General features: G+C 34.4%; 2 protein-coding genes across 2 annotated transcripts; both read right to left on the bottom strand.

The window, feature by feature from the left end:
- Positions 1-671: 671 nt before the first annotated feature.
- On the bottom strand, positions 672-4,542 carry LOC130010855 (chitotriosidase-1-like). Its single transcript, XM_056098977.1, has 7 exons — positions 4,518-4,542; positions 3,036-3,231; positions 2,467-2,719; positions 2,027-2,151; positions 1,534-1,705; positions 1,198-1,317; positions 672-812 (listed from the first exon to the last, which is right to left on the bottom strand). Exons 1-7 carry the CDS (start codon positions 4,540-4,542, stop codon positions 672-674), a joined length of 1,032 nt encoding a protein of 343 aa, XP_055954952.1.
- A 1,179-nt stretch (positions 4,543-5,721) lies between these two features.
- LOC126809670 (chitinase-3-like protein 1) lies at positions 5,722-9,777 on the bottom strand. The gene is made up of 9 exons (XM_056098976.1): positions 9,539-9,777; positions 8,770-9,022; positions 8,421-8,545; positions 8,216-8,333; positions 7,924-8,109; positions 7,578-7,697; positions 7,218-7,354; positions 6,913-7,100; positions 5,722-5,999 (listed from the first exon to the last, which is right to left on the bottom strand). Exons 1-9 carry the CDS (start codon positions 9,775-9,777, stop codon positions 5,845-5,847), a joined length of 1,521 nt encoding a protein of 506 aa, XP_055954951.1. The 3' UTR covers positions 5,722-5,844.
- Positions 9,778-12,424: the final 2,647 nt, after the last annotated feature.

Genomic DNA, 12,424 nt, shown 5'->3' with positions numbered 1-12,424 from the left:
TCAACAAATACCTTCTCGAAGTATGTAATAAAATCTAATCGGGTGTATATTTGGTTGGCGACTTGTTAACGACTACTGGAGACAGTGAATTAATCAAAGCCAAACATATTGGTGAATTCTACAGCAAATGGGTGGATTAAATCTATACAGTACATTACTGATAAAATCAGATGTAACAGAAATTGTGACAGTTATTACGTTCACCAAGATGGTTTATTTATTGATGAATTATAATGTTTAGGAAGAGTAGTCAACGCTACCCAGGGCATATGGTCGAACTGATGACACAAGATTAAATCTCTACACTACATTACCAATAGATAAAATAAGATGTAATAGAAATTAAATAAGTGGTTACATACCCCAAGATGGTTTAGCTGTTGATGGGTCATAAGGCTTAGGTGTGGTAGTTGGTGCAACCCATGGCTTTTTAGTAGTTGGTGCAACCCATGGCTTTTTAGTGGTTGGTACAACCCATGGCTTTTGCGTGGTTAGGGGATTCCAAGGTTTTTGAGTTGCTGGTGAATCTTTTCTTCGACATGTATTTGAGCTAAAAATGAATCAGTATTATAATGTAATTTGATCTGCATTTGATTATCAGATCGAATGAAACCCTTATGGAAATCTTATAAATAAACAAATAAATGGTAAAAATGGTAAAAAAATATATCTTACCCTTTTCCATAGATTAAACAATTACTGATAACAGATAATAGAGGATATACTTTTCCACAAAAACCACCACTAAAATCATCCAAGTCTATAGCCCAGATCATAGCTCCACCATATCCTTCTGATATCACCCAATCCATCTACAAGAGTTTAAGATTTCAAATGTATATAATCTGTTTGTTTACGTTTCTTATCCGCACGCAAAACTAGATAAATTGATCATATTTTCCAAAAATGAAACTCAGGTTTCTAGTCCTAGATATGTTTCATTCAATCATGCCGCATATTTCCAAGTTTTGTGTTTTCTCTGTTTCAGAAGATTTTCTATAGTTCTTACTTGATCGTTCCATTCTTCACTGTACTTTGATCAATTGCGAAACACGTTTGGACGTTTTATGTTCGAAACATAGAATGCTGGTTTTTGCGAGAGTTATACAAAAGGGGTGTTAACAAATCATATTCCTGCAATTTCGTACCACGCATTCTAACTTTTGTCATCTTGCGAAAAATAAATGAACCGTTTACCTTAGTAGCCAAACTTTTTTCATCATCAAACCCAACCCATTGATCACCAGCTGTAGCATATGGTGTCTGCATATCATAATCTCGCACAGTTCTATAACTACCATATATACTTTCACATATCTACAATTCGTAATAAAATCCAAAAATACAATAAACCTAATATTGCGCTTAATATAAAATATGTATATTCAACATATATACCAATATACACGTATATAGTAAATAATTTTTGTTTTTGTTCTTTGTTTTATATGAATCTATAATATATCCGATGATAGTATGAAAAGACACAGATTTAATGAAGCGTGTTTTTTAGTCAGATTGACAATGTCTTACCTCATAATATAAAATGGTTCCAGATACACCTGAGTATGCTCTTTTCGTCCCACCTCCTGTAACTGGTGCACCTAAACCCGAATTATACCGACTAGCCAGGGTATATGTATTTCCATACATCGGCATACCAACAACGATTTTTTCTCTCGGCATACCTTTTTCAACCCAATATCTAGCAGCATAATCCTTAATAGAATATTAAAATATATAGTGAGGGTGCAGTGATACATCATAGTATGAGTTATTTCAGCATACTGGATAGAGAAACGTATATATTATGTACATGTCTTACCACTGTAAATGTTGGCGTTGGATCTCCTTTCCATGGATAAAGGGGAGCATTATGTGCAGTCTGTGTATCCCAGGATCCGTGCATATCATATGCCATCAAATTGATCATATCCAAGCTCCTGAAAATCAAAAACAAATTTCAGATGCGATCTATTACGATCTACAAAGTAAAATAAAACTAGTAAACAATAAATTAACTTACTTTCCTATAGTAGGTACTTCGTAACCACCATCAATAACACTAGGTGTTGCTGATACGGCAGCAGATAATATCAGTCTGTCATATCCTGTTTTAGTAGCATCTTTTTCAAATTCCATCCTCAATTCCTGAAAATGAATCATTAGAAGATTACCATATATAACAGCATTGTTTTATTCATGCAATCTACTATGGAAACCATGCAGATTTCATTTCTCCTTTAATAGTATCTCGACACAGTCATTCCATTCCTATGGTGTGCCGTACTAAATATTGCAAGCGCCTGGATGATGGAAGTAACTCTTCCATTCCTATGGTGTGCCGTACTAAATATTGCAAGCGCCTGGATGATGGGAGTAACTATTGCTGAAAAGTGTTCTTTAGATCGATAACGAATTTTGATAATAAAATTGCATACAATTATAGTAAGAATTGTCACTTACATCTACAAGAAATTGAAACCTTTGTTTATCTATAGCTGGACTGCCTCTGTAAGCGGGATACTCCCAATCCAAATCTAATCCATCAAAACCAATATCTCTCAAATATTGAATACTTGTTCTAATGAATTCCTGTCGATTACCCCAAGTTGACACCATGGCCGAAAAACCGTCCACACCTTCATTCCAACCTCCGACAGCCAACATTACCTTCAGGGAGGGATTCAACTTCTTTAAGTCGAGGGTTCGTTGATATCTGTATAATATATATATCTTATTCTTACTACAGCATGACCTTACGTGTGATATCTACAGCACTATCTCTTTCATTTACTATTGAAAAGTCAGTCCGATTTACCTTTTCTGATTTGTCGTTTAAGAGTCGTATTGGGTGATAAATGGAATCTCATATGACAGCGAATTATGACGGCGATACAGTGCTTAGTAAAATATACAATTAATATATTTGATAAAGTCTTGTGCAATTTTCTCAATATCTTCATACTCATAGAGCGTGAGATATAATAGTTTTATAAAATTGGATAGCCTTTATAAAAGAATGGTTTACTTACAAACCGCGAGGATAATTCCAACTGTTGTCGTTCCATTCTGTAGTTTCTAATCGGTTGCCAGACAATTTAGCAAACGCAAAGATGATGTGGGTGCAGAGTTTTGGGTTGATATCTTCGGGAAGGAATTTACCACTACCAGCTCGATATTGAGACCAGTTAGCATAGTAACAAACAACCTTCAAGTTTTTAGCCGTTTCTGAAATAGTGAATGAAAGGGATATTTTACTTAAAGCGGCATTATGGAAGATTAGATCGGGCAATTTTCACTATAAAACTTATAAAATAGGCAATGTTAAGAGGATATGGTGACAATTTCAGTCTAATTACTTCACTCTAAGCCGAGAAGTCCTCATTTTGATAACACTCTAGCCTCGATTGTTATGGTTACAGTTGTTGCAAAGTCTCGATTATCCAATTTTACGGTTAATCATCAGCGGTCGTTGAACCACAGACCGGATTCATAACTGTGGAAAATCGGACCTAACAGATAGCATCGAGAGTTGATTATGGTCTAATGTTAATAAATGTCTAATTAAAGGTTTTCATAACATTTCAGGCCTAAAGAAAGATCTGCTATATGCAAATTTAGGTCTTGCATGTTTAACATTTAGATACATACATTAACAGCTAAATAATGGTCAACTTCGTAATTTTGGTACAATTCTGGTCTTATATACTCCAAGGTTCTATTTGAGTGGAGGTTGTTTTTTTAACAGCGTCTCTGTTACCTAAGTTTAGTCTTTATTCCTGTCTTCGCTTATTGTCATCAATATTTGTATGGAATCGAGCAAATCAAACTAGTCTTTTGAACACTTAACCGGTACCCGAAGCTGCTAATCAACACTACAATTAATTTAACCACATAGCAGAGCGACTAAGCATAATAAATGTTTACTTCTTAATTAAATCATGAAACGTTTCACAGGGGCTTTATGACTATGGAGAATCAGTAAATAAAATGGCGCACTGATAGCCGTCATTCGTATTTCCAAAATGGTCCCCAAAATAACCTATTTGAAAGTGGCTGTTGTGTTTTAGAAATTCATTTGTATCTCAAAAACAATATATGCCACAAACAACATTCTAACGCTTACGCTTACTGTACCTGGTGAGAAAATGATGTTAAATTCGTTTATAATAACTGCCATATCTAATTTCAAGATGGACGCGGGTTTTGTACTTTAATTTGTATCTTAGAAACTATAACTGCCAAAAGCAAAATTTGAATGCCTACTGATGCCTATGCTATATCCGACTTCATACACTGTGTATATTCCCGCCAGTAACCGCCATTTTGGAATTTTCAAGATAACCGTTATTGTATATTGCGACCGCCATTGTATATTGCGACCGCCATTGTACATTGCGACCGCCATTGTACATTGCGACCGCCGTTGTATATGGCTTTTTCGATGCTATGTCGAAATTTTGAATTACAAACAGTCCATTATTTTGGAAACCACAAAGTCAACAACAACAAACCTGATCCATCACATTTCCGCGTCATCATACCATTCAATGGCAGTTATCCTACCAAATCAGACGAATATGGTGGATTTATATAGTTCCGCTAATAATATTATGTAATAAATATATTAATAACTATGGTGCTGAGATTGTTTATGGTTAGCTATCATTTGATAATGTATTTTGAGCTTGTAAAATTGAGAATAACTTAAATAAGGTGGTTATACAAGCATCATTCACATATTGAGGTTGGATACCAAACTAAATGGTACGTAAAACAAAAATTACCCAAGGCGGATTTTTTTTTAAATTTTTTTTTAAGTAGTATGTGCTGACCTCAGCACACAAAAAAAATTTGTTTCGGAGTTTTCCCACTTGTCTATTTAAAGGATGCATTGTAAATACTAGTACTTGATCGCATCAATCAACAATCAATGTCTATAAGTCTGGACGTATTTTATTGGATCGATATTTGTTAAGAATTTTATACCCTGAGAAATGTACAGACTCTTCCTGAAAATCGGGTAAATACATAACGGTAAGGTATGGTATGCTACTGTAACGTATGTTTATAAACAATTGCATAAAATAACGTGGTATAACCTTGTCAATACTATTGCTATAGGGACCATCTTTACCCAAGTACTGTTCCTAAAAAATCTGTTTTAACCAGACACCTATAGATCGAATAAAAGTAGGTGTAATTTAGTTTCAGGGGATCACTTTAATATAACCAAAAAACACTGCAGGGTAAGTGTTTATGACATAATCATTACTTTTTTGCTATCATTCCAAGCCTGCAGAATGGAATGTGGTTTAATGTCTCATCAACTCCCTTGAATGGAGATTGAAGTTGAGATGGTGTATAGCCCAGTGTCAGTCGCTTTAGACGTTAATAATTTGCCCCCAGCAAGAAGTCACCACCGTTTCATTACCGTTTGGCGTTATTGATGTAAATCAAATCATTAGTAAATTATTCATTTATCAGTCCCTAGCGACTGTAAAACTAATATTATACTCGAAAGAATTCTCCATGGTAAGCCATTGTAAGGCAGACTATTTCTTTTAATATAATTCTAGATTGATAAATACAGGAAAATAATGAAAATATTTCATAGGAATTCAAATACGAAATAATTCACATATTTATACATATTTATTAACTTTGCCACACAATTCCATAATATATTTATCACATTTATTTACAAATAGACTGGTATATATTAAATATATTTAAAACAATTGCCTCGTCTTTCATATTTACACATCACATAATAAAGATTCTTAAAGTAAAAATTCTTTAAAATCTATCTTTTCTTCTAGTTAATTAAACATGAATTTATTAACATTGCATACGACTGCAGGATTTAGTTTGGGAGTTGAATCCGTTCCCTGCCGGACATGTAAACACGTAATCTTTGCCATTAAAACAAACATGGAATTTCTTACAGTTTCGGGGATCAGCATACAAACCAGGAGTCCAGGGGCACCAAAAATCTGTTTAATAAAGAGGAAAATACAGTAAACTGAATGCAATGAATTACAATGAATTGAAGCAGATAAAAGTCTATACAAATATTTTATCAACTTTTTTCACTGTAGTATGTAGCTTACAGGTGCATTATGTACGAGCTAAATCTGCCTATTGTAGGTCTTTATTTTGGCTTCAAAAACTCCACTAGGCCATCGGATGGCTCCGGTTTTAAGTAGATTAGATCACTTCGACCCTTTAATGATTCAATTTAAAAATGGAGAAGCGAGGCTATGGCTCTAATACCCAGTACCGTGCGATAATAAACAAGAAATGTCACATATTGTCGGAACTCCCAAAAATGATGACTTCACTCAGAATAAAGTAATTTGAATGAAGTTTTCAATATATTCATTTAGCATTATGAACTCTTATTTCTAGACCGACCAGTCATGTATCTCAATCTTATATACTACATCTTAAAAGTCCTTTAAATAAAGAAATATTCTATTATTGAATGATTTCAGTGATCGACAGATTTTGTTATAGTACACCGCTGGTTGACATCTCTAGTCCATTAAGTTATCTTGGGATTAAAGAATAGATTTAATAGGGATATATTTCGTTGGCGACTTTTTTTTTAACAATTACTAAAGAAAGTGAATAAATCATGACCAAAGTGCACGGTACGGCAAATTGTCGGCCTGGTTGCACAACATTAAATCTCTACGGTGCATTACCAATAGAAAACATCAGATGTAATAGAAATTATAACAGTGATTACGTACCCCAAGATGGTTTAGCTGTTGATGGATCATGGTTTATGTGTGGTAGTTGGCGCAACCTTGCTTTTCAGTGATGAAACAAGATTAAATCTCTACACTACATTACCAATAGATAAAATAAGATGTAATAGAAATTAAATAAGTGATTACGTACCCCAAGATGGTTTAGCTGTTGATGGTTCATAAGGCTTAGGTGTGGTAGTTGGTGCAACCCATGGCTTTTTTGTGGTTGGTGCAACCCATGGCTTTTTTGTGGTTGGTGCAACCCATGGCTTTTTCGTGGTTAGGAGATTCCAAGGTTTTTGAGTTGCTGGCGAATCTTTTCTTCGACATGTATTTGAACTAAAAATGAATCAGTAGAATAATGTAATTTGATCTGCATTTGATTATCAGATCGAATGAAGCTCTTATGGAAAAAATAAACAAATAAATATTAATGGTAAAAAACATATATCTTACCCTTTTCCATAGATTAAACAATTACTGATAACAGATAATAGAGGATATACTTTTCCACAAAAACCACCACTAAAATCATCCAAGTCTATAGCCCAGATCATAGCTCCACCATATCCTTCTGATATCACCCAATCCATCTAAAAATATTTAAGAATTTTAAATATTCATAATTTGTTTGGCCATAATTTCCAAAAACTGACACTCAATTTTCTGGTCCTAGATACGACCAGGCCGCCTAGTTCTTGTTTGATCGTAGCATTCTTCGCTGTACCTTTGATTGTTAGCGTTCGAGACATAGAAGGTTGATTTTTATGAGAGACAAAGTTTTGTCATCTTGTGAAATATAAATGAACCGTTTACCTTAGTAGCCAAACTTTTTTCATCATCAAAGCCAACCCATTGATCACCAGCTGTAGCATATGGTGTCTGCATATCATAATTTCGTACAGTTCTATAACTACCATATATACTTTCACATATCTACAAGTCGTAATAAAATCCAAAAATACAACAAACCTAATATTGCATAAAATATGTATATTCAAACATATATACCTATATATATATAAAATAATAGTACATAATTTTTGTTTTTGTTCTTTGTTTTATACGAATCTATAATATATCCGATACTCTCATTATGGATATTATGAAAAGACAGAGATTTAATGAAGCGTGTATTTTAGACAGATTGACAATGTCTTACCTCATAGTATAAAATGGTTCCAGATACACCTGAGTATGCTCTTTTCGTCCCACCTCCTGTAACTGGTGCTCCTAAACCCGAATTATACCGACTAGCCAGGGTATAAGTATTTCCATACATCGGCATACCAACAACGATTTTTTCTCTCGGCATACCCTTTTCAACCCAATATCTAGCAGCATAATCCTTAATAGAATATTAAAATATATATTGAGGGTGCAGTGATACAACATAGTATCTGATATTTCAGCATAATGAATAGAGAAACTTATATATCATGTACATGTCTTACCACTGTAAATGCTGGAGTTGGATCTCCTTTCCATGGATAAAGGGGAGCATTATGTGCAGTCTGTGTATCCCAGGATCCGTGCATATCATATGCCATCAAATTGATCATATCCAAACTCCTGAAAATCAAAAACAAATTTCAGATGCGATCTATTACGATCTACAAAGTAAAATAAAACATGTAAACAATAGGTAAATTAACTTACTTTCCTATAGTAGGTACTTCATAACCACCATCAATAACACTAGGTGTTGCTGATACGGCAGCAGATAATATCAGTCTGTCATATCCTGTTTTAGTAGCATCTTTTTCAAATTCCATCCTCAATTCCTGAAAATGAATCATTAGAAGATTACCATATTATGGAAACCATGCAGATTTCATTTCTCCTTTAATAGTATCTCGACACAGTCATTCCATTCCTATGGTGTACCGTACTATATATCGCAAGCGCCTGGATGATGGAAGTAACTCTTGCTGAAAAGTTTGCTTTAGATCGATAACGAATCTTGATAATACAATTGCATACAATTATAGTAAGAATTATCACTTACATCTACTAGAAATTGAAACCTTTGTTTATCTATAGCTGGGCTGCCTCTGTAAGCCGGAAACTCCCAATCCAAATCTAATCCATCAAAACCAATATCTCTCAAATATTGAATACTGGTTCTAATGAATTCCTGTCGATTACCCCAAGTTGACACCATGGCCGAAAAAGCGTCCACACCTTCATTCCAACCTCCGACAGCCAACATTACCTTCAGGGAGGGATTCAACTTTTTTAAGTCGAGGGTTCGTTGATATCTGTACAATATATATATCATATTCTTACAGCATGACCTTACTGATGATATCTACAGCACTATCTCTTCCACTTACTATTGGAAAGACAGTCGGATTTGCCGTTCCTGATTTCTCGTTGAAGAATCGTATTGATTGATAAATAAAATCTCATATAATTTATTATATGATATAAAATTAAGTTGGTGATAGTGTGTTTAATACATGTATACAGTTAATATATTTGTTATAAAATACATTATTAATATCTTCATACCCATTTCATCGTTTTAAAACTCTTCCTTTAGTGATCTTTGGCAGTGAAATAAATTGGAATAGAATGGACAGGTGGGGTACAATCATGGAACAACTGATGTAACTGATATATACATATTACCTTGCAATAAAAGTGGGAAAATATCTGGATAATATATTTGATAAAGGTTTGTGCAATTTTCTCAATATCTTCATACTCATAAGGGGTGAGATATAATAGTTTTATAAAACTGGATAGCCTTTATAAAACAATGGTTTACTTACAAACCGCGAGGATAATTCCAACTGTTGTCGTTCCATTCTGTAGTTTCTAATAGGTTGCCAGACAATTTAGCAAAAGCAAAGATGATGTGGGTGCAGAGTTTTGGGTTGATATCTTCGGGAAGGAATTTACCACTACCAGCTCGATATTGAGACCAGTTAGCATAATAACAAACAACTTTCAACTTCTGAGCCTTTGCTGAAATAGCCAATGAAATGATTTGGGATTTTTTACTTGGCATTTCTAAGATAGATACATTAACAGTTATATAATATTTGTTATATTGTAACTCTGGTCTTACATAATTCAATGTTCTATTTAAGTAGAGGTTTTAAGTTTTGTTTATTTTACGGCGCCTCCCGTGCTTAAGTTGTCTTCATTCCATTCAGCACAATTTATGCTATGTACCAACGGTATTGAAAATATCATTTTTAATAACACAAAAAGTTTATTCTTACCTGAATAGCAGAGTGCAGCGACAATAGAAATCGCTAGCAATAGTTTATGACCCTTCATTTTAGAAGAAATGTGAAGGAATAAGGGCGAAGAGCAGTATTGCGACATCTTCTTAAAGACAACAGAAGGGGAGTGGCTACTGACCGTAATCCCCTATTTCCATAATCCTATACAAGCCTGTCCCTTTCATTTTTTAAATTATAGTTGTCTTTGAAGACGCTTTGGCTTGAAATGTTAACCTGCTGCAAGTGATTTGTAAAAAACGAATGTTTACGCTTTACTTTATTTTCAAAGTTTGTGGGACAGTTCTAAAATACTAATGCGTACCTCTATGTTTTGAGTACTAACCACGCCCCTCATGTCGTGTCAGATCTAAATGTTAAGTGATTAGAGATTCAAATCCAAACATTTATATCTAAATACAGTTGAAGATCTTCAATCATGTATTGTTTTTTTTTTAGTTTTATCTTAGAATAAAGTTACTCGATCTAGCTTGCTATTTTTTTTTAAAAAAATAACATTCAAAGTCAAATCGTAAAATTACCCTCAGTTCCTTTTGCTAACATTTTATGTGTGAAAACTTACGATGACAATGTGATTTAGTTTGAGATATACAAATAAAGGAAAGGCAAAACAAGCGGTACAACAAAACCTATAAATTGTTTGTAAAGTTTACAAACGGCTGTCGTGAGATTATAAGATATATCCAGTTCATTGGTATGTTTTTTTTGTCACAACACGGAAATCCGTCTGTCTTTCAAAATATATTTAAATTTCACCAGGAGGACAAAAAATTGACCAATTAATGGTATGATGGATGGTTTGAGGCGTCATCATTATTCATTTATCGTTTTATTAAGTTAACATCAGTAATAATTCTTAAACAATTATTATGTACACTCCTTGGGGTGCAGTGTCATTTCAACACATCACAATACTTTACCTCATCAGTATTTGTACCGATGGGTACAAGACAGTCGCGTCGACTACTGCTTTCCAGATTTCAGAGAGAGAGAGAGAGAGAAGGAGAGAGAGCGAGAGAGAGCGAGAGAGAAATGGGGTTTAACGTCCACTCAACACAAACTAGGTCATTTCGGGACTAACACATGGTTCAATTTTATTTCAATCATTCGCTTGCGCGTAGGGTCTTTAGCAGTGGGATGAAACCGGAGGACCCGGAGAAAACCCACGAGGTTGGACAGGCGACTCTACTCCTTGTCACGTACAACCGGGGAATCGAAACCCCGCCAGTTGACTCAATGACAGACCGTATAATACAGCGCGCGCGTGCTAACCATTCGGCCATCCACCCCACCCCCCTTCCAGATTTCAAATCAATGAAGTAGTCTCAGATATCACAGTGTATCTATAGACAAACCAAACCTCAATAAAACACAGAAATTGATTTTTCTGACAAGTTAAGGCTGACCCTAAATTATTTTATCTTTCAGAAAGAGTCACTTTAATTGTTTAATAGTAATAATCATTTGCTTAAATATACTTTGTTATCTAGACACTATAATATGCGGGTGTTGGAAACGTCGCCTGGATCCCAAGATTTCAAGAAGAATTTTACACACGGTTCCTTTAACTACTTAAACATACATTATGCAAGAACTAAATCTGTCTATTCCAGGTTTCTCTTTAAGCCTGAAATATTATCTAAATTATCAATTAGACACTAATTAACTTATCCAGACCATAATTAGCTCTCGATAGCGGATTGGAATACATTTTTTTTAAAAATTAAATGTAAAGGTGGATAATCGAGACTTTGTTTTTATATGGTACCGACTTTAGTAATGATGATCGAGGCTAGCCAAAAATTTAAAAGCTAATATCTCGGTTCAGAGTGGAGCAATTTGACTGAAATTTTCAGCATATTCTATTTACGTTATCTATTTTTCAACTATTATAGCGAGAACTGTCAACTCTTAATCTAATCTCCAATAATACCCCTTTAAATGAATAGAAACTGTATGGTTTATTTGTCTGAGGTTGGTGCCATAAACATCGTAAATTGTTCTGAATGACTTGGTATGATATAAAATTATGAACGTTGGTGAACAAACGTCTAGCAATAGAATGGGTGGTATCGTATGAATCATGGCACCCTTATTTATTAATGAATAATAATCTAGTCAAAGTAAATAATTTAGAAATACAACAATAAAACTTCACAGTCCAGTCAAACATCATTGATATCAATTGATTCTGAGATTATAGACACTATTACAGAGGAACAATATTGGGATCAATTACTCCAGATTTACTCCATAGGGGCATAATATGCAACTTTTGTGGGATGTTCAAAATGCAGGACGGAGGGCCTGACAAAGACAGCTGTCTAGTCGTTCGGATGGGACGAAAAACCGAGGTCCCGTGTACATATTGGCGTGCACGTGAAAGATCCCTTGGCAGTTGGAATTCGA

Source organism: Patella vulgata, chromosome 2 (genome assembly GCF_932274485.2).
Source record: "Patella vulgata chromosome 2, xgPatVulg1.2, whole genome shotgun sequence".
Classification (NCBI taxonomy): Eukaryota; Metazoa; Mollusca; class Gastropoda; family Patellidae; genus Patella; species Patella vulgata.
Note: the sequence above shows the minus strand (reverse complement) of the source record. Positions and strands in the feature narration are given on the sequence as shown.